Source organism: Eriocheir sinensis, chromosome 28 (assembly GCF_024679095.1).
Source record: "Eriocheir sinensis breed Jianghai 21 chromosome 28, ASM2467909v1, whole genome shotgun sequence".
NCBI lineage: Eukaryota > Metazoa > Arthropoda > Malacostraca > Decapoda > Varunidae > Eriocheir > Eriocheir sinensis.
In genome coordinates, this window is record NC_066536.1 from 17,628,080 (window position 1) to 17,650,857 (window position 22,778).

The 22,778-nt window shown below is 46.1% G+C and overlaps 1 protein-coding gene across 1 annotated transcript in view; it reads right to left on the reverse strand.

Moving 5' to 3' along the window:
* Positions 1-22,778, reverse strand: part of LOC127004675 (dipeptidase 1-like) — a 180,642-nt gene that overhangs the window by 37,942 nt on the left and 119,922 nt on the right. Inside the window, exons 6-7 of the mRNA XM_050872763.1 lie at positions 16,542-16,812; positions 9,711-9,774 (exon numbers count right to left, since the gene is read on the reverse strand). Coding sequence (XP_050728720.1) covers positions 9,711-9,774; positions 16,542-16,812 — 335 coding nt within the window. The remainder of the gene's footprint in view (positions 1-9,710; positions 9,775-16,541; positions 16,813-22,778) is intronic.

The following is a 22,778-nucleotide window of genomic DNA, read 5'->3' on the forward strand; positions in this document are numbered from 1 at the left end:
TATTCTCTCTCTCTCTCTCTCTCTCTCTCGTTACTCTACAGACACACGCTGAACGATACGACTTCTAGAACACAATCACTAACACATTTACTATAGGCTCGTTTCCCTTTCCTCCTTTCTCCTTCTGCTTCTTTATCAATCACTTTTCCTCCTCTTCCTTACTCAGTCTCCCTCCTTCACTTCTTATCTTTCTTTCCTTCCTTCCTTCCTTCAGTTATTCTTCCTTTCCCTCTCTGTCATCGCGTCTCCTCCTCCAGAACTCTCGGCTCACCTGAAAGACTTTTGGCTGACTCGTCGGGTCCGGGCGATGCATTTCCTTCACTCAACTTTTCCCTTCACGTCCAAGCTAAACTATTCCCGCGTGGGCCAGCCTGATTCTGCCTTCTTTCCTTCCCTCCTTTGTCCTCTCCTCTCCATTCCCTCGCTTGCCCTTTCTCCCCTTGCCTGCTTGCTTGGTTCATACCCTCGTCTGCTTTTCCTCTCTGCCGAAATCTAATCATCTCTTTTCCTTCATCCCTCAGGTTGCTATTCTCTCTCTCTCTCTCTCTCTCTCTCTCTCTCTCTCTCTCTCTCTCTCTCTCTCTCTCTCTCTCTCTCTCTCTCTCTCTCTCTCTCTCTCTCTCTCTCTCTCTCTCTCTCTCTCTCTCTCTCTCTCTCTCTCCTTTTCACCTTTCCTTTCCTGTTCCTGCATTTCCTGTTCATCTCTATTTCTCTCTATTCCTCCTTCTATCTTTTTCTCGCCTGATTCTCTCTTCCTTCCCTCTCCTTCCCCTTCCTTTTCCTTCCCTCCCTTTCCTTCTTATTTCTTTGGTCTCTTCTCCCTCGCATATTTTCCTCCCCTTCTCTCCCTAGCTATTTTCGTATGTAATTTTTCTCCCTCTTCACGGTATCCCTTTCTTCCTTCCTTCCTTCCTTTCTTCTTTTTCCTCCAGTCTTTCACCTTTTTCATCGTCCTTTTCCTTCTTACTTTCCTCCTCTCTCCTTCTTCTTCCTCTTCTGTTACCTCGTTTAATATATTTCTCTGATAATTTTCCCTTCCCTTGCATTCTCTTCTCTCCCTCTCTTCCCCTCCCTTTCCTTCTCTCCAAGCCTCTCTTCTCTCTCCGTCAATCCCTCGGTTACCTGCCCTCCAACTTCCCACCCCCCTTGCCCCTACCTCCGCCTCTCTGCTCTCTCTTCTCTTCCTCAGTCCCTTGGTCAGCTTGCCTCCTCGTCCTCCTTCCTCGCTCTCCCTCCCGCCCGCTCCGGCAATCTAGGTGAAGTCCCGCCCTCCTGTCACCTTCCCCACGCCACTTCATCATCTTGCTGCATCTTTCCCTTCATTTTCACGTTGCCGGGAGTCGTACTAGCACATACACAGAGACAGACAGACAGACAGACACACACACACACACACACACACACACACACACACACACACACACACACAAACACGTGGCTATATTATGTCGATGTGATCTTCCATAAATGAGTTCTGAATGCTGACTCGTCTCCTCCAAGCTGCCGCCGCCTCCTCCTCCTCCTTCTCCTCCTCCTCATTCTCGTTCTCCTTCTTCTCTTTCTCTTCTCCCTCTTGTTCTTCTCGTTCTTCATGTTCTTGTTCAAGTTCTCGTTTTCTTCTTCTTCTTTCTCCTGTTCTTCCTCTTGCTCTTCCTCCACCTCCACCTCCATCTCCGTGTCCTCCTCCTCCTCCTCCTTTTCCTCTTCGTCTTCGCCCTCGTTTTCGTCTTCCTCTTCGTCTTCCTCCTCCATCTCCTCCTCCTATCTTTCCTCTTCCGCGCTGCATAATGTCCCCGATCTTCCACCTCCTCCTCCTCCTCCATTCTCCTCTCAAACTCTCAAGACCGATTCTGTTTTATATGTTTGGGTTCCCTTCGGAGTGAGTCGCTTGGTTTATCGCGTCGGGGTGGGGTGGGGTGGGGTAGGGGTGGGGGGGGGGTGGAGGGGGACTTCTCTGTCTTCCTGATCCTGATGATGCTGATGATGATAGTGAGACTTTACTTGTAGGAGTGTTCTGGTCTTTCGTTTCAAGCCTTCTTCTTCTTCTTCTTCTTCTTCTTTTCAACATCCACGTAAGACTCTGAAGCTATATAACAATTTTTTTTTCGTCGTTTTTTGGCAACAAGACGACCTTAAAATCACATCCATAATCCCTGCTAACCCTTTTTCATCATTAACGTAAAACTCTAAAGCTACGTAACATTTTTTTCTTCGTTTTCTTTGGCAACAGGACGGCAGCGGCGGGGGGGACTTTAGTATTTATCTTCCTGCCGTCGCCGCGTCCGATCTCGTATACAAGCAATTAGGACTTTTCAACACGGGCGTCGGGGAGCAATATATCAGCGGAGACTTTAATATTTTCCGTCCATACAAGCCCTTCCTTCCTCTCCTTCCCTCCCTCGGTCTTTTGTCATGTTCTCCTCTTCCTCCTCTTCTTTCCTCTTTATCTCTGTGTTTTCTCTTTCCTTCTCTCCTTTTCCTCCTTTGATATTTTACTCCCATCTACACCCTTTCCTTCCTTCCTTCCTTCACTCCATCTCTCGTCTCTCTTTCTCCTTCCCACGGACTTTTGTTATCCTTTCCTCTCCTCCTCCTCCTCCTTCTCCTCCTCTTCTTTCCTTTCTCTTTGTTTTCCCTTTCCCTGCTCCTTCTCCTATTCCATACACTCTTTTCCTTCCTTCCTTCCATATTCCTTCTCCTTCTATTCTTTTCCCTTCCTTTTCTTCTCTCCTCTTGATCGCTGTGTTTTCCCTTTTCCTCCTCTCTCTCCTCTTCCTCCTTTAATATATTTTTCTCATGCACTCCTTTCCTTCCATATTTCCCCTTTCGTGTTCTCTTGGTACTGCTTTCTCTTCCCTTCGTCCTCTTATTTCGCTGCTTTCCTTTTCTTTCTTCTCTCTTCTTCGTCACTTTTGTTTCCTCTCCTTTTCTCCTATTCGGCTCATCTGATTCCCTTTTCCTTCCTTTCCAACGCCAGTCTTTCCTTTCCCTTCTCCTCCTTTCCTCGCTATTCCTGTTTTCTCTCCCTTTTCCTCTTCTTCTACGCATTATCCTTCTCCCCTTTCTTTCCTTCTTCGCCTCATCTGACTCCCTTTTCCTTCCTTTCCAACGCCAGTCTTTCCTTTCCCTTCTCCTCCTTTCCTCGCTATTCCTGTTTTCTCTCTCTTTTCCTCTTCTTCTAAGCATCATCCTTCTCCCTCTCTTTCCTTTCTAATGGTAACTCTTCCTTCCCATCTCCACTTCGCCTCTCCGTCACCTTCTCCATCCTCCAACACACGCACATATATACAGACACCAACACAGCATCATTTATACAAGCACAGTCACTTTCAGAGCATTAGTTTAACGACAGCTTCTTCTTCTTCTCATGTCACAAACGTTCTTTTTCCTCTCTCTAAGTCTCCTCCTTGATGTGTTAGTTTTTTTACCCTACGCTTTGCTCTTCACGGCTTCTCCTGCTTTGCCTCAGACTCCTCCTCCCTTCTTAGTTTTTTTTGTCTCCCTCTCGCTTTAGTTCTCTGGTTGTCTTGTGTGTGTTTCCTCCTGCCTTCCTTCTTTCTCCTCGTTTAGTTTCTGTGCTTCTCGTCAGCCCTTTAGTTGCTCTCTGCTTAATTATGCTTTTCTTTTTGGTTTAGTTATGTTTTTTTTCCCTATGTGATTTCTTGGTTGCATTTCACACAGTTTTTTCGGTTTTCACGTCCATGTTTTTTGTTTTCTTCTGCTTTTCATTTTTTTTTGTCAGTGTCGCTCTCTACTCCCCTCGTCCGCCTCTTCCTCTTCCCCTTCCTCCTTCTTCTTCTCCTCCTCCTCCTCAAAAGTCGACTTGCGTAATCTATTCTTCTGTGATACTTCTTCTTTCCCTCCTTTGGCAGAACACACACACACACACACACACACACACACACACACACACACACACACACACACACACACACACACTTAGCTTACGTTTCCTGAGAATATTAGTCATAAAATAAGAGTGCAATGAAACCTGATGCACCTCCTCTTCCTCTTCCTCCTCCTTCTGCTCCTCATGTTTCTGCACCGCCAACACACACACACACACACACGCACGCAGTAATGAGCAACGAACGAAGCGGACACAAAACTGACGAACGAGACACAAAGGAAGAAAGGAGAACAGAAAGAATAAGGGAATAAAGAGAAAAGGGGAAGGATAAAAACGAGGAACCGAGATAAAGAAGAAAAGTTGGAGAAATTAACAAGCCAGAATGAACAGAGAGAGAGAGAGAGAGAGAGAGAGAGAGAGAGAGAGAGAGAGAGAGAGAGAGAGAGAGAGAGAGAATGGTACTTGTCTTTGTGTGTGTGTGTGTGTGTGTGTGTGTAGCCTGACGTCACATCCCTTTACTCCCATCTTTCCAATATCTCCACTCCCCTTTTCCCCTTCCTCCTCCTCCTCCTCCTCCCTTCTACACCTAATCACTTCGTACGCTCCCTTTCCTTCCATCCCTCCCCCTCGTCTCCTCCCTTTTCTCTCCAGCCAATCAAATCTCACATTACAAATCTTCCACTTCCAAAACAGGAAAAAATGATCCTCGAAACACCCCAGTTCAGTTCGGAGTTCGCTGGGTCAAAGCAGGATCAGTACACACGACACTATATGCTACGTTACTGCTTCTCGTATATAAAAGTACAGTGACCAAAAGAGGTGTGTGTGTGTGTGTGTGTGTGTGTGTGTGTGTGTGTGTGTGTGTGTGTGTCGTCAGCAGGAAACAAGAGGCAACAAAACCAGTGTAAAAGGGCCTGCAAAGAGGCATTCGCGAAAAGGAGGAGGAGTAGGAGGAGCAGGAAGAGGAGGACGAGGAGGACGATGTAGGCGAGTGCTCGGGCCGCTCAGAGAGTCTTACAGGTCACGTCGTCGGGCGTAAGGCAAATACCCTCTTTAGGTTTTCTTGGCGGAATGTCGAGTCGGCAATTAAGGAACAGAAAACGAAGTCGTAAAGATTCACGTTTAGATGTATTGTGTGCATGCTAAACGAGGGCCGGACGAGCGGCCTTTGAGGGAACTCTTTTAAACTGTGTCTTATTCTTTCTTGGCCTGGAGCAGTTGTGTGAGGAGAGATTTTTATGGTGCGGGAATTTCTTTTAAAGTATTTCAATGTTCTTTTTTGTTTCTTGGTACCATTTTTTATTGCTTGAGTTTACGTTTTAGTAGTATTTCAATGTTGCTGTTTGTTTTAGGACCCTTTTTGCGACTTGAGGTTATTCTTTTTACTATTTCAATGTCCTTTTCTTAGTAGCTTTTCCTTTATCTAAGTATACATAGCTTTATCACTACATTTAGTCTTTATTTTTATTTGTTGATAAGGAAAAAGGTTATAGTAAGGAAAGCAATAGGAGAAGCAAAAGGAGGAATAGAGAGAGGATGGAAGAGGAGAGGAAGAATGGGAAGGTGAAGGATGGGAAGAGAAAGAGTAGGAAAAAGATGAAAAGTAAGAGTAGGAAGAGATAAAGGAGAAGAAGCAAGTTGAGAAATAGAGAGAATAGAGGAGAAGACAGAGATAAGATATGGGGAAAGATGAAATTTAGGAAAAGGAAATGAAGCCGAATAATCAAGTTGAGAAATAGACGCAAATAAAAGAAATGAAAATAAGACAGAAAGGCATAGAAAGAGAGAAAAGGAGAAGCGAGTAAAACAAGGAACATAAAGAAACAGAATAAAACAGAATAGAAAACAGAACAGAATACAAAGAAAGAGAACAGTGAGAAATAGAAATAGATTAAGTAACGGATTTGTAACTTGAGGAGAGGGAAGAGAAGAAAGGAAATAGGACCCATAACACACACACACACACACACACACACACACACACACACACACACACACACACACACACACACACACAGAAGGCTTTACATTTCCGCAAGGTAAAAGAAAAAGCCATTAAGGGACCGATTCCTTCCCTTGTTGCGGGAACATAAAGCGACGCAGAAAACTGGCCCTGGACGGCGGCGGACACTGCTGTTACTCTCTCTCTCTCTCTCTCTCAGGGTAGGTTCAATCTGGGTAAATGTTTCCGTAGAGTTCAACGCCTCGCGGAACACCTTCTCCCTTTGTTCTCTCTCTCTCTCTCTCTCTCTCTCTCTCTCTCTCTCTCTCTCTCTCTCTCTCTCTCTCAGGGTAAGTTAAATCTGGGTAAATGTTTCCGTAGAGTTCAACGCCTCGCGGAACACCTTCTCCCTTTGTTCTCTCTCTCTCTCTCTCTCTCTCTCTCTCTCTCTCTCTCTCTCTCTCTCTCTCTCTCTCTCTCTCTCTCTCTCTCTCTCTCAGGGTAAGTTAAATCTGGGTAAATGTTTCCGTAGAGTTCAACGCCTCTCACCTTCTCTCTCTCTCTCTCTCTCTCTCTCTCTCTCTCTCTCTCTCTCTCTCTCTCTCTCTCTCTCTCTCTCTCTCTCTCTCTCTCTCTCTCTCTCTCTCTCTCTCTCTCTCTCTCTCTCTCTCTCTCTCTCTCTCTCTCTCTCTCTCTCTCTCTCTCTCTCTCTCTCTCTCTCTCTCTCTCTCTCTCTCTCTCTCTCTCTCTCTCTCTCTCTCTCACCTACACACACACACACACACACACACACACATTAAGGTATAAGGAAAGAAAACAGGAAAACATCATTTGTCCACGCCAAGCTGTGCTCCCCCCTACTTTTCCTCCTCCTCCTCCTCCTCCTCCTCCTCCTCCTCCTCCTCCTCCTCCTCCTCCTCCTCCTCCTCCTCCTCCTCCTCCTCCTCCTCCTCCTCCTCCTTTGTTTGCTAAGAGGTTCTGTTTCTCACTTCTCTTGTTCCCATTATTGCTTTATTAACGACACGTCTTCTGGTGAGAGAGAGAGAGAGAGAGAGAGAGAGAGAGAGAGAGAGAGAGAGAGGAGAGGAGAGACGAGGAGAGACGAGACGAGACGAGACGAGACGAGAGGAGGGGAGAGGGTTGGAGAGGAGAGGAGAGAAGAGACAGACAGCCAACACAATAGTTCCGCCATCACGGGTTCGAGTCCCCCTTCGCTTCTCTCTCTCCGTTAATTATTATTCAAAGTAAATGTCGAGGGTAATTATGGACAATGTCAACACACACACACACACACACACACACACACGGAAAATAATAATGGTATAAGCTGATGGTGGTAGTGGTAATGTTTGTGTGTGTTTGTTTGTTTGTTTTGTTTGCTGGTGTTGGTAATGGTGTTGGTAATGATGATGATGTTGTTGTTGTTGTTGTTGTGAATGACCAATGTAGTGTTTTTTATTTGTTTGTTTTTCTTGTTTCCTGTTTTTTTTATGTAAACAAGAAGAAAAAGAAGAAGAGAAAGAAGAAGAAGAAGAAGAACAACAACAACAACAACCATCGCCGCTAACACCAAAACACTCATTTCTACATGCAACTCAACTCCACTTCACTACAATCAACACCAACACCAAGGCACCAGTTACAACACCATCCATCATTACCACCCTCATCATCACCCTGTACTACGCTAACTATCTATCCTTCCTCTTTATTGCTATCCCTTTCCCTTCCCTCCCTTTCCCTTCCTCACATCCTCCATCCACATATGTTTTATATTCTTCTATAAATATTTTCTCTATTTATTATCTCATTTTCCCTTTTTAATCAACCTACTAGACTTTTTTCTTCGATGGCTTATATTCATACTAATTTCTTCTAGTGATATCCCTCATTCCTCGTCTTCATCTCCCTCTCCTTAAAAAAAAGTTGTGCCATCTTCTTTTTACGTTTCGGTCTATGGTCTACGGTCTACGGTCGGCCCCAGCTCGTTATGGCGCAGGCAAGTGTTTATAGCGGCGCCATCTTGCTTGGCTCATGCTGCCCACCGGAGCTCATCTTTGATACTCTCTTTTAAAGAATCTAGAGTCCGGGTTGATAGGTGGTCTTCAGGACAGCATGTGGGTCGTCTTAGGCCACTCGGCAGTGACTGAAAAATCCCAGCTCGTGGCGGCGGGCGGGACGCGGTGCCGTCAAGCTAACCACTCAGCCACCGCTCCCCGGGGCGGCGGCTGAGTGTTTTTCTCCCCATTCCTTTCTTCATCATTTTTTATTGCATTAAGAAATATTCCTCGCCTTCAATATTTTCGTTTTTTAGTCCAAAAATTCTGAAATTTCGTCCATTCCTCCAAAAATTTTCCATCACATATTAAAAAGAATTCGTGTTTTCTTAATTTTTTTCCTCCCTCCTCAGATTGACGTTCCTGCATTTATTCCTCCCCTTGGTCTTCCTGCTCCTCCTCCTCATCACTCTTCCTGATCAGTCCTGTTTCCTGATGCATTTCCTCCCCTCGGTTCTGTGCTCCTCCCAACACGTTTTTAATTAAGCATTTCCTCGGGGACTCATGAGAATAATTCAACAACGACAAGAAAACGAAAGGAAATATATAGCGTTCTGAGTCAAATTTGGTCTGGGCTGGTTTGGTGTGGTTTGAGTTGGTTTGGGTTGGTTCACCTTGGTTTGGTTTGGTTAGGTTTGGTCTGAGTTGGTCTTGCTTTGGTCTGTTTTGGTCTGGCTTGATTTGAGTTGGTCTGGGTTGGTCTTGCTTGGTCTATCTTGGTCTGGGTTGGTCTTGCTTGGTCTATCTTGGTCTTGCTTGGTTTGAGGTGGTCTGGGTTGGTCTTGCTTGGTCTATCTTGGTCTGGCTTGGTTTGAGGTGGTCTGGGTTGTTCTGGTTTGGTCTGGTGTGGTTTGGGTTGGTTTGGTTTGGTTCATCTTGGTCTGTTTTGGTCTATCTTCGTCTGGTTTGGTCTATCTTGGTCTATCTTGGTCTATCTTGGTTCATCTTGCTCTCGCTTGGTCCCGCTTGGTTCAGTCATTTTGGGCCCGGACTTTTTATTGCGTTCCGTCGCGGGGTGAGTCATTCTTCTTTATTAAGGCAGCGCCCCGAACGTCGCCAGCCTCCGTTCGGTCTCAATTCCTGTCCCAGACCTTAATTAGTCCTGCAGCAGCGCCGTATGTATGTGTGTGTGTGTGTGTGTGTGTGTGTGTGTGTGTGTTCCTATATATCTGGTTCTCCCAATATTCCACCCTTCGTGTTTCTTCTACATCATGCCCATCAGCTGTCTATCCCTGTCTGATTTCCGCTCCCTTACCCTTATCCTAAACTAATCCAAAAGTTAATTAATATATATGTCTTCATGGGGGAGAGACGTTATATCTAACTACATCTATCTATCTGTCTATCTATTCTATCTCCTTCTACTAAACCGACGAATTAGAGAAAGAGAAAAAAAGAAAGGAAGAAAGGAAGGATGGAAGAACGGAAGGCAGGGAAGGAGAGGAGTGGGAAGCAACGGGCACAGGAAGGAAGGAAGGAAGGAAGGAAGGAAGAAAAATAGGGTGAGAAGGGGAAAAGGATGTCAGAAAGGAAGGAAGGAAGACGAAGGAGGAAAGAAGGGATGAAAGCGAGAAGGTAAGGAAGGAAAAAAAGAAAGGAAAACGAATAGAGAAGGAAAGAAGGGAGGAAAGAAAGCAGGTGAGGAGTGGAAAAGGAAGCAGAAACGGAAAGATGAAAGAAGGAAGAGAAGAAAGAAAGGAAGGACGGAAGGAGAGCAAGAAGAAATATAAGAGGGAGAAACAGAAAGAGGAAGGAAGGAAGGAGAAGGAAAAAAGAACCTAAGGGAGTGGAAAGGGAAATCAGGAAGGAGAGGGGAAAGGTGGGCTCAAGGTGGGTTCAAGGTGCAGGGCCAGGGACTTACCTTGCCGTAGGGGGTGAGGCCGCGTGCGTTGGGCGGGGGTGAGTCCTGCTCCGAGCACTCCGCCCTGGGGAAGACGAGGGACAAAAGTTTGAGTGAGGAGCCGAAGAAAGGGGAGAAAAGAGTGCAGGTTAAGGAATGGTGGAATATATTGATGGAAAGATATAAGAGTGAGGAGCCGAAGAAAGGGAAGAAAAGAGTGCAGGTTAAGGAATGGTGGAATATATTGATGGAAAGATATAAGAGTGAGGAGCCGAAGAAAGGGAAGAAAAGAGTGCAGGTTAAGGAATGATGGGATATATTGATGGAAAGATAAGAGAGTGACCAGGCAAAGAAAGGAAAGGAGAGAGTGAGAAGCAAAGAAAGGGAGCGAGAGAGTGGAAGCAAATAAAAATGATGGAATATATTGACGGAAAAGATAATGAATGAATAAATAAAGGAATAAACAGAAATAGAAAATAGGAAGAATAAATAGAAAGCATCAGAGTGTGAGGAAGAGACAAGAGCTGGGAGGCAAAAAAAAAAAAGGAAGGAGAAAGAGAAGGGAAAGAAAGGGAAGGAGAGTGAGGAAGGAAAGAAAGGGAAGAAGAGCAAGAAGCCGAAGATTGGGAAGAAAAGAGAGAAGAAAAGAAAGGGAAGGAGAGTCAGAAAGGAAGAGAGGGAAGGAAAGTGTGGAGGAAAGAAAGGGAAGAAGAGCAAGAAGGCGAATAAAGGGAAGAAAAGAGAGAAGGAAAGAAAGGGAAGGAGAGTGAAGAGGCGAAGAAAGAGAAGGAGAAAGAGAAGGCGAAGAAAGGGAAGGAGAAAAAGAAGGGAAGAAAGGGAAGGAGAGTTTGCAGGTAAATAAATATAGGATGGAATATATTGATGAAAAGATAATAAGTGAATAAATAAATAAAAGCGAATAAAATCAAAGTGTGGCGATGTAAGGAGAGAGAGAGAAAAAAAAAACACGAGTAAAAAGCGATGATGTAAAACGATGATGTAAAAACGAATGAGATAAATGAATAAGGAAATAAGTAAATAATTTATACACACACACACACACACACACACACACACACACACACACACACACACACACACACACACACACACAAGCATGAACCCTCCCCTTTCCTCCCTTCCCGTTCCCCTCCCCCAACACATTCTGATTTAACCGCATTTTTCCTTCACAATATCACACTCCAATATTCTCCTCCTTATCACTCCACGCGCCACACTGCAGACGTCTCTTTAATAATATCTGGCCACGAGGTTGGGTCACGCTCATTCGCCGGGACTGTTTCATTTCTTAGCACGAGGAGGAGGAGGAGGAGGAGAAGCAGAAGAAGAAGAAGAAGAAGAAGAAGAAGAAGAAGAAGAAGTACAAGAACACTAAGCAAGGAGAAGAAGAAGAAGAAGAAAAAGAAGAAGAAAAAGAAGAAGGAGAAGAAGAAGAAGAAGAAGAAGAAAAAGAAGAAGAACAAGAACAGGTACAAGAACACTAAGCAAGGAGAAGAAGAAGAAGAAGACAAAGAAGAACAAGAACAATAAGAACAAGAAGAACAAGAGTTAAGGAGGAGAAGGAGGGGGAAGAGGTGAAGAAGGAGGAGGAGGAGGAGGAGGAAAAGAAGGACAAGGAATGAAGGAAAAGGAAAAACTACAGGAGGAGAGAACAAACAAGAGGATGAGGAGGATTATGAGTAAGACAGCGCACTCTACAACCCCCCCTCCCACACACACACACACACACACACGCGCGCCCTTGACACACGCGGCACACATTCGCCTCGACGCAGCGCCCGTTTACTGTCATTATCAGCGCGAGGCAGACTATTGGCCCGCCGTGATTTGCCAGCCAGCAGTCGTTCATTGGAGGCGAGAGGGAGGAAGCCATTCACCGACGACCCACTTAACAGGGAGAACACAGAACGGGACACAGAAACGCAGCATAGTAGTACAACACAGGGCAAGAACACAATACAGTAACACACTACAACAGAGGAATTCACAGCACACAACACGGGGACAACACTTGGATCTCAATAGGCTCTTGATATTTGGATTTTTTTCAGGATGGTTTTGTTTTCGTTCTCCTTCCTCATCTTTATTGCTACCATCATCATTATCATCACCATCATCATCATAACATCATTCATCATAAATATCATCATCAACAACATACCACTTCCATTCCTCCTCCTCTTCTTCCTCTCATGTTCCTTTCTTTTCCCTTTTCTCTCCATCCTCTCTCTCTCTCTCTCTCTCTCTCTTCCTCTTTCCATCTACAACTGTTTTCCTTCTCTCCTCCTTTCCTCTTCTTTCCCTTCATTTTTTTCCTTCCCTTCTCCTCATTGCTCATTCTTCCCCCTATTTCCTCCTTTCCTCCTCTTCCTCCCTTATCTCTCTTCTTTTCCTATTGTTTTTTCCTTCCCTATTTCTCATTGCATATTCTTTCCCCTCTCCTTTCCTTTCCTCCCCTTCCTTCCTTTCCCTTCCTCTTCTCATTCCTTATTCTTTTCCTCTCTCCCCTCCGTTCCTTCCTCATCTCTCCCTCCTTTTCCTCATTGCTTATTCTTTTCCCCTATTCCCTTCCCTTCCCATCACCTACCCGCCGCTCGCTGCCTCTCTGTTCCTACCTTCCCGGCCGCCCGACAATCAAGGACTCGGTCGGTCGCCGGGGACGTGAGGCGGGAAAGTTAGCTCTATACTTTTGACGGAACGTGTTTGTCGGGGAGTTGTCCAGGCCGGGAGAGTGTGAGGCGGAGGTGAGTTATGTGTCCTCTCTCTCTCTCTCTCTCTTTTTCTCTCTCTCCTTCTTCATTTTTCATCTCCCGCTGCTGCTCTTTCGCTGTTCTTCCGCTCTTCTCTGCTCCTCTTCTCTGCATCTCACTTGTCTTCTGGGTTGGGTTGGGTTGTTTTGCCATCTTTTTATTTTCTTCTTCTTCTTCTTCTTCTTCTTCTTCTTCTTCTTCTTCTTCTTCTTCTTCCTCTTCTTCTGTTCTTTGTCTCTTCTTGTTCTTGTTCTTCTTTTTGTTCTTTATTTCCTGTTCTTGTTCTTTTTCTTTTCTTCTTTCCGTTATTTCTTTTCATCTCCTTTCATCTTGTCTTCCTTTTTGCCTTGTTTCTTCATCTTCTGCTACTTCCTTTATTTAGCTCTTATATTTCGTTCATCTTTATTATTTTTCTTTCTTAGGTTCGGCATGTTGCATCAGTAGGCTATCTTGATGGTGTCTGCTGGTCGCCCCAAGCCCGTTCATGGAGCAGGCAAGTGTTTATAGCGGTGCCATCTAGCTTGACTCATGCTGCCCCCCCCAGGAGCTCATTGTAGAGAGTTTTTTCCTTCTCTTTCTCTCTCCTCTGTCTTTCCTCTCTACGGCCTCTCCCTGTCCTTCTCTTCCTCCTCCTCCTCCTTTCTTTTCCTTCCTCTGCTTCCTGCTATATAAATGATCTCCTCTTCTTTCTATTCTTCCTTCCTTCCTTTCTTTCTTCTTTCTTTCTATTCCGATTGCTGTGTTTCTCTGTTGCTCTGTTTCTCTCCCTCGCTTGCTTTATCTCTCCCTGTTTTATCACCTCGCTAGAGTCCGGGTTGATAGGTGGTTTTGATGACAGCATGTAGGTAGTTTTAGGCCACTCGGTGATGATTGCACTGCGCCCGCACGCCGACCACTCAGACCCGCCGCCTACCTCCGTATGTCTCCTTTCATCTCTCGCCTTTCTCTCTTCCTCCTCCTCCTCCTCCTCCTCCGCAGATCACTTCCGGGTTATGCTCTTTTGTCCTTCTCCTTCCTTCTTCCTGTTCCTATTCTTCTTTTCGTTTCCTTTATTTCTTTTTGACAATCTATCTCCTTTCACCTCCATCGCCATCTTGGACTAACAACCAATTAAAGGAATCCGAAAATAACGAACATAAACGCAAATTAGTAAAGACGAGAACCGAAACACTCTCATTACAGCAAAACAAGGTGGGAGGGAGGGAGGGAGGGAGGGAGGGGGGGAGTCATCGTAGCTTCACCTTTGCCTCACCTGGGCGGACTTAATTAATTGCTCGCCCGCAAAAGTTTCCGCCATTAAGAGAGACTCGGAAAAAAAAAAAAAAAACAGAGCAAAAAAAATGTAGGAAGTCAAAAAGTGTGAAAGCTGCGAAAAGTTTAGAGTGAGTTGAAGAAGGAGGAGGAGGAGGAGGAGGAGGAGGAGGAGGAGGAAGGAAGTAAAAGAGAAGCATGAAAGGATTGGAGGGACAAGAGGAAGAAATGGAGAGGGAGGGAAGGAAAGAGAGGGAGAAAAGGAGGAGGAAGAGGAGGAGGAGGAGGAGGAGGAAGAGGAGGGAAGTAAAAGAGAAGCATGAAAGGATTGGAGGGACAAGAGGAAGAAATGGAGGAGAGGGAGGGAAGGAAAGAGAGGGAAAAAAGGAGGAGGAGGAGGAGGAGGAGGGAAGTAAAAGAGAAGCATGAAAGGATTGGAGGGACAAGAGGAAGAAATGGAGGAGAGGGAGGGAAGGAAAGGGAGGGAGAAAAGGAGGAGGAGGAGGAAGAAGAGAAGGAGGAAGAATTACAAGAGAAAACAAACAAGAGGAGGAGGAGAAGGATGGAGGAAAGGAGAAAGATGATGATGATGAGGAGGAGGAGAAGGACGAGGAGAAGGAGAAGGAAGAGGAAGAAAAAAACAATAATAATTCTGAAAAATCGAAAGCAAATAAACAAAAAACAAATGAAGGCGAGGAAAGGAAAGAAAGGAAAGAAAACAAAACAAAGCGTGCGCAAATAAACAAACAAATAAATAAATAAATAAACACTTGAGAATAATGATGAATTGCTAATGAGGATAAATAGTTTAACGAGGAAATAAATGATTCAACAATACATAGCGAACATTCTCCTTACAGACACATGAATAGGGAATGACCACGAAGATTGAACGTTAAAGGGAAGGGAGGAGGAGGAGGACGAGGAGGAGGAGGAGGAGGAGGAGGAGGAGGAGGATGGAAGAAGGAGGAAGGGAAGAGACAGAGAGATGATAAAACAGGGAGATAAACCAAACGAAGAGAAGGAAGAAAAAAAGGAAGGAAGGAAGGAGGGAAGGAAGGGAGGAAGAGATCATTTATTTAGCAGGATGGAAAGGCAGGAAGAGGAAGAGGGAGCAGGAAGAGGAAGACAAAGAAGAGGAGGAGGAGAGGAGGAGGAGGAGGACAGGGACAAGCCGGGTAGAGAAGAGAGAGAGAGAGAGAGGAGAGAAAGGAAGAAAAAAAAAAAACTCCTCGCTGTCGACTCTGATTTCCTCCTCTGATGCTCAACACATAATTAATCGCTGCAAATGTCGACTCGGACGTGAACGGTCTGTGAGGAATGAATGTTTGATGGGGCGGAGGCGATTTGTAAAGGAGGGGAGGGACGGGAAGGGAAGGGAAGGGAAGGGAAAGGAAGGGAAGGGGAGGGATGGGAAGGGAAGGGAAGGGAAGGGAGGGAGGGAACGAGACAAGGAGGGTGAGAGGGAGAGGGAGGGAACAAGAAAGGAAAGGAAAGAGAGAGAGAGAGTGAGAGAGTAAGGGAGGTTGAAAGGGAAGGGAAGGGAAGGAGAGAGAGAAAGTGAGGAAAAGAGAGAGAAGATGGAGAGAAGGAGAGAGGAAGTGAAAGAGAAGAACAAAGAATAGGAGGAAGAGAGGAGAGGGAGGGATGAAGGAAGGAACGAGAGAGAGAAAGAGAGAGAAAGCGAGGAGGGAGAGAGGGGACAGAGAACCAGGAAGCAAAGACCAGTAAGTGAAAGAGAAGCAAGAAAGGAAGAGGGAAAAGGGAGAGAGAAAAGGGAGGGAGAAAGAGAGAGGGAGGCAGACAGAGAGGCATTAATAAGGAAGGATAGAAGGAAAGGGAGGAAAGGAAGGGAGAGAGAGGGAAGCGAAGAAGGGTGGAAGGGAGGGAGAATAGGAGGAAAGAGGAGAGGGAGAGAAGAGGGAGGGACACAGAGAGGCATTAGTAAGGAAGAATAGAAGGAAGGAAGGGAAGGGAGGGATGGGAGGGAGGAAGAAAGGGAAATGAAAGACGGAAAAAGAGGAAAAAGGGAGGGAAGAAAGAGAGGAAGAATAGAGGGAGAGGAAGGGAGGGGAAGGAAGGGAAGAAGGGTGGATGGGAGAGAAATATTGAAGCGAAAGAGGAAAAAAGGAAAACGAAACAAGGAAGAACTCAAACAAAACGCTAAACAGAGGAAGGAAAGACACAAAAGAATTAGAGAAAGCGAAGCAGACGAAGGAAAATCTGTTCATAAATAAGACAAAAGAAAATAAGAAGGATAAAGAAGCGAAGGAGAAGGAGGAGGAAGAGGAGGAGGAGGAGGAGGAAGATAAGTGGAAAGAGATTGATAAAAAGAGAAAATTATGATTGAGGGAAGGAAGGAAGGAAGGAAGGAAGGGGAGTAAAGAAAAAAGAAAAAGAGAGAGAAAAGAGAAAAAAAGAGGAGTAGGGGACGAAAGGAAGTGAATAATTAATAGAATGAGTGATTTAGAGAGAGAGAGAGAGAGAGAGAGAGAGAGAGAGAGAGAGAGAGAGAGAGAGAGAGAGAGAGAGAGAGAGAGAGAGAGAGAGAGAGAAAAAGAAACAAGAATAAGAAGAAAAAGGTCAAAAACAGAAAAAATGATCAGAAAAAAGGTCAAAAACAGAAAAAAACAACAAAACAGAGACAAGAAAAAAAAAAAAAAAACAGGATTAAGTGGGCGAAACGCAGAAGGAAATATTCAAATGAGGAAAAATTACAACCTACAACCTCTCTCTCTCTCTCTCTCTCTCTCTCTCTCTCTCTCCAAACCTAAGCTCTCAAATGATGAAGAGCAAGTTGTTTATGGGTCAAAGGACATCACTCACTCACCAAGGCGTGTGGCACTTGTGGGTGAGGGTCACGTAACGTACGCCCAGGTCATAGAGCGCCCGCACCACGCCCATGCTGCTGGCCAACCCGTGCCCGCCCTCCACGCCCATCAGACTGGCAACACGCCCGCGACGGAACTCCTGAAGAATCTCTGGAAGACACCGAGAAGACAGGAAGAAGGTGTGAGTCGTCTGTTTAAAGTGACAAGGCAGTATCAGGAGCCTCGGAAGCTTAGAAACTGAATATAATTTAAAACATAATATAGAAAGGACTGAGCACTGATGAGGGCCCCAAAAAAGACTGCGCCCCTCCAACTCCCTCCAGCCTCCCTTCACCCTCCCTTCCAGCCTCCCTTCTCCTCCCTCCCCTTCAGTTTCCCCTCTAACTCTCTCCAGCCTCCCTTCTCCTCCCTCCCCTTCAGTTTCCCCTCTAACTCTCTCCAGCCTCCCTTCTCCTCCCTCCCCTTCAGTTTCCCCTCTAACTCTCTCCAGCCTCCCTTCTCCTCCCTCCCCTTCAGTTTCCCCTCTAACTCTCTCCAGCCTCCCTTCCAGCATCCCTTCACCCTCCCTTCCAGCCTTCCTTCCAGCATCCCTTCACCCTCCCTTCCAGCCTTCCTTCCAGCATCACCTTGCCCTCCAGCACCTGTCCAGCGGGCTGGCCTTCCAGCATTTCCTTCCAGCGAAAAGTTGAGCACTGCGCACGACACAGGTACACACACGCATTTTTTACAGTAAAGCAGTGTTGAAAGAAATGTGCACGCGACACACAGGTACACACACGCATTTTTACAGTAAAGAAAGCAGCTAAAGAAAAAAGAAATGCGCACGCGACACACGGGTACACACACGCATATTTTTTACAGTAAAGAAAGCAGCTAAAGAAAAAAGAAATGCGCACGTGACACACAGGTACACACACGCATATTTTTTACAGTAAAGAAAGCAGCTAAAGAAAAAAGAAATGCGCACGCGACACACAGGTACACACACGCATATTTTTTACAGTAAAGAAAGCAGCTAAAGAAAAAAGAAATGCGCACGTGACACACAGGTACACACACGCATTTTTTTTACAGTAAAGAAAGCAGCTGAAGAAAAAAGAAATGCGCACGTGACACACAGGTACACACACGCATTTTTTTTTACAGTAAAGAAACCAGTTGAAGAAAAAAGAAATGCGCACACGACACACAGGTACACACACGCATTTTTTTTTACAGTAAAGAAAGCAGCTGAAGAAAAAAGAAATGCGCACACGACACACAGGTACACACACGCATTTTTTTTTACAGTAAAGAAACCAGTTGAAGAAAAAAGAAATGCGCACACGACACACAGGTACACACACGCATTTTTTTTTACAGTAAAGAAACCAGTTGAAGAAAAAAGAAATGCGCACGTGACACACGGGTACACACACGCATATTTTTTACAGTAAAGAAAGCAGTTGAAGAAAAAAGAAATGCGCACGTGACACACGGGTACACACACGCATATTTTTTACAGTAAAGAAAGCAGTTGAAGAAAAAAGAAATGCGCACGTGACACACAGGTACACACACGCATATTTTTTACAGTAAAGAAAGCAGCTGAAGAAAAAAGAAATGCGCACGCGACACACACACGCATATTTTTTACAGTAAAGAAAGCAGTTGAAGAAAAAAGAAATGCGCACGTGACACACAGGTACACACACGCATTTTTTTTACAGTAAAGAAAGCAGCTGAAGAAAAAAGAAATGAAGACAAAAAAGCCCGGTAATCACTGTTCCTATAAAAATATGTACAGAGGAGTTGCCAAAGGAGAGGTCAATTTCGGGAGGAGAGCAAGTCGTAGGCAGGAGGAAGATGAATTGAGGAGAGCATCAAGACTGCTCTCCACCCTTAACTGACCTCCCTTCTGGCCTCTCGTTCTGTTTTCCTTTGTCGGGGCAGCGTCTGGCGGGATATATTTATTTTTCTTTTTGTTTTTACCCCTCAAGCTGCCTCCCTTGCTGTAAAAGATAATGTGAACACACCCCCGTGGCAAAAGAACCGTGGACGTGTAATTGACGAGCAGGTAAAGAACTCACTGCTCGTTTTAAAGACTATCTGAAAGCTTTTAGAATGTTAGGATCGTCCGTTCTGAAACACACACACACACTCACACACACACACACACGCACACACACACACGCACTCACAGCTCGCTCAGAGGAGAGGATCGGAACCCTTGACAACGATACGCCTTACATAATACACTCAGCTTAGTAACATATTTGCCTCCTCGCTCTATTCTATTCTATCCTCTATTTTATTCTCTATTCTCTATGCTAATCACTGACACCCCCCGCCCCCCCCTCCACACACACACACACACACACACACGCACAGAACACGAGACACACTGCATTATTTCCGAACGTCAACTCTGTGAAAGGCGAGCCAGCTAGCCAATCACGCACTAAACACACACACAATGCAATCCACTTCGAACAGATCAGCAGCTTCGGGAACATGATTTTGACACTAAGCCGTTCCAACCCACCAATCTCTCTCTCTCTCTCTCTCTCTCTCTCTCTCTCTCTCTCTCTCTCTCTCTCTCTCTCTCCCGTTTTCTTCTCTCCATCATTCTTCTTCTCTTATATTCCCTCCTTATCTCCTCCTTTAACCCCTTCATCCCTTCCTCTCCCTCTCCCTCTCCTCTTTATCTTCCCTCTCTTCCCTTCCTTTTCCCTCATCCCATCCACTATACCTTCCAACTCCCCTCTCTCTCCCTCTCTCCCTCCCACCAAGCACCCATCCACCCATCCGACACAATACAGGCATCACCACGCTAAATGCGAGATAACGCCAGCCATTTACCAGACTCACCCGCTGCAGAAAACCCTCCTCTTTTGTGGCGTATAAATCCCGTGCGCCAATATTCCGCATTATCAGCCGGCGGAGCGAATATGTGTCTGTGTGTGTGTGTGTTGTACGAGCGAGTGTTATACCGAGCGCTCGTCCCACAATAGGAAGCAGATGGATCGGGACAATGCCGGGCCGCTGAACCATGCATGTCGCTCGCTTCCTCGTGAACTATTATCCATGCTTCAGCGGCGGAGACGGGAAGGGATGGAAAGGATGATGGAGATGAAGGGAGAGGGAGAGAGAGGAAAGGATAAGAGATAAAGGAATAGAAGGGGAAAGGACGGAAAAGGAAGGCAGAGGGAGAGAGAGGAAAGGATAAGAGATAAAGGAATAGAAGAGAAAAGGACGGAAAAGGAAGGGAGAGGGAGAGAGAGGAAAGGATAAGAGATAAAGGAATAGAAGAGGAAAGGACGGAAAAGGAAGGGAGAGGGAGAGAAAGGAAAGGATAAGAGATAAAGGAATAGAAGAGGAAAGGACGGAAAAGGAAGGAGAGTTATAGGAGAGGATGAAGAGAGGAAGAGAGAGAGGAGGTAAAGGAAGGGAGAGAGAGAGAGAGAGAGAGAGAGAGAGAGAGAGAGAGAGAGAGAGAGAGAGAGAGAGAGAGAGAGAGAGAGAGAGAGAGAGAGAGAGAGAGAGAGAGAGAGAGAGAGAGAGAGAGAGAGAGAGAGAGAGAGAGAGAGAGAGAGAGAGAGAGAGAGAGAGAGAGAGAGAGAGAGAGAGAGAGAGAGAGAGAGAGAGAGAGAGAGAGAGAGAGAGAGAGAGAGAGAGAGAGAGAGAGAGAGAGAGAGAGAGAGAGAGAGAGAGAGAGAGAGAGAGAGGAGGCAGCGGAAGGGATGAAGGGAAAATAAGCCTCCCCTTCCTCCCCTTCACTTGCCCCTGCTTTCCTAGTGTGGGGAGGTTATGCATGAGGAGGGGAGATAGCTCGTGGTGTTAGGGGGAAGGAGTTCAACCGTATTAGAAGCAAGGTGTTGGAGTTGCAGAGACGAAGTTAAGGGATAGCCAGATATAGGTGGAAGGTCTTGGCAGGGGACGATCATGGTATAGGGGGTAGGGGTCAACCTTATGGGCAGCAAGGCGTTGGAGTGGCAGGGACGAAGTTAAGGGTTGGTCAGGTAAGGGAGAGCTCTTGGCAGGGGGGAAATGTCTTGGCAGGGGGAAGGTCTTGGAAGGAGAATGTGTTGACAGGGGGAATGGTCTTGGCAGGGGGGGGGAAGGTCTTGACAGGGGTTAATTAAAAGTCTTGGCAGGGGACTTCCGTGTCAAAACGTTCCCTCTCTCGGCCTTCAGCGAAACAACGGCGACTGAGACGCGACACTGATTAAAGAAAACGGAGCTGTGTGTGTGTAATGAAGGGGAAGCCATAGTAGTGGAAGTAGTGGTAGTTGTAGTAGTAGTAGTAGTAGTAGTAGTAGTAGTAGTAGTAGTAGAGGAGAAGAGATGGGGAAGAAAGGAAGGGAAGGAATGATGGGGGATGAGCACACACACACACACCACAGACCCCCAATCCACACACAAACACACATACACACACAGACACATTCCCTCTCCTCCTCCTCCCAAGGGATAAACCTGAGATGATACAGACCAAAAGAAGGAAGTAAAAGGCGGAGGGAATCGAAGACGGGCCCTGAATAACAAGCGGCGGGGCGACCCAACGTGAGGGCCAACGATAACAACACACACGCCCGCACGCCCGCACGCCCGACCCGACTAAACTGGCGCTATTTATCACGGCCCGGCGCGTCTCTTGTGTGTGTAGAGGTGACGGTGGTGGTGGTGAGGGAGGCAGGAAAGAGAAAAAGGAATATTGAGAGGGAAAGTTGGGTTGGAAAAGAAAGGAAAAATGAAAGGAAAGAGAAAATAGAGATATGGTTGTGGCGATGGTTGTAGGCGGGGAGGCACGGCAAGGAAAAAGGAATGAAAAGAGGGAAAGAAAAGGAAGAAAAAATGAAAGAAAAGAGAAAACAGAGAGGTGGTTGTGGCGATGGTTGTAGGCGGGGAGGCACGGCAGAGAAAAGGGAGGGAAAGAAAAGGAAAGAGACAGAAAAGGAAGAAAAAAGGAAAGAAAAGGAAAAACAGAGAGGTGGTTGTGGCTATGGTTGTAGGCGGGGAGGCACGGCAAGGAAAAAGGAATGAAAAGAGGGAAAGGAAAGGAAAATAGAGATGGAAATAGGAAGAAAAAGGAAAAAGGGTCGAAAGCATAAACAGCAAAACAGGTAAAGCAAAACAAACAAATAAACAAACAAAAAAAGGAAAGCATGAACTGAGGAAAAAAGGAAAATAACAAACAAAAATGGAGGACGAGAACAGAATCACAACTAACCCAACGGAGGGAACTTGGATACGGCTAGACACAGGAATAGGACCCAACCCCAACCCAACCCAACCAAACCCAGCCTAACTCAACCCAACCCAATCCCAACCCAACTCAATTCAACCCAACCCAACCCGAGACAGGACAAGGGAGGAGGGTGGGGAGGAGGAGGAGGAGGAGGAGGAGGAGGCGAGAGCGGGCAGGAGGATGTTGGGTGAGAGAGGTTCCTAAGCGCATTCTTTTTATATATATTTTTTTATTTTATACATTTATTTAATCTTTTTTTGTTTATTTTTCTAAGATTTTAGGTAATTTCTCACATGGACGGAGGGAGGGAGAGGGGAGGGTAGCAGCAACGGGGTGGTGGTGGTGGTGATGGGGACAGGAAGGGAGGCGTCATAGGTGGGGTGTAAGATGGGGTGCTAGACGGGTGAGGGGCGAAGTTAGTGGTGGTGGTGGGGGGCAGGAGAGGGGAGGGGTGGTGGTGAGGTGCTAGATATCGGAGGGGAAGGTTACAGCAACAGTGTCATGGTGGTGGTGGTGATGGTATGGGTGGAGGCGATGGAGAATAGGAGGAGGAGGAAGAAGCGAAGGAGGGGGAGGAGGTGGGGCGTGATGGAGAATGTGGACAGATGGCGTTATTTGAGTCGGCTGTTTGTCTGTCTCTCAGCCGCACCAAACGCCTGATGGAGTGCCGAGCGGCGGACTGATGCGGGCTGATGTGGGCTACTGGGTCGGGACGGGGTGACGGGGGCGGCTTAGGCGAGGGAAGGGTGGTGGGAGGGAGGGAGGTGTAGGTCTCAGAGGCAGTATTGTGGTGTGAGAGGAGAGGAGAGAAGAGGAGAGATGAGGAAAGAGGAGAGGAGGGAAAAGTAGAGAAGAAAAAGGAAAATGAGAGTAACAAAGATTGGAGTGGAAAGAGAAAAGAAGAAATGAGAAAAAAATAAAAAAGGGAAATATGAGAATAGAAGAGAAGAGTAGAAAGGACTGAAGAAAGGAGAGGAGAGAAGAGGAAAGGAAAAGAAGAGAGAAA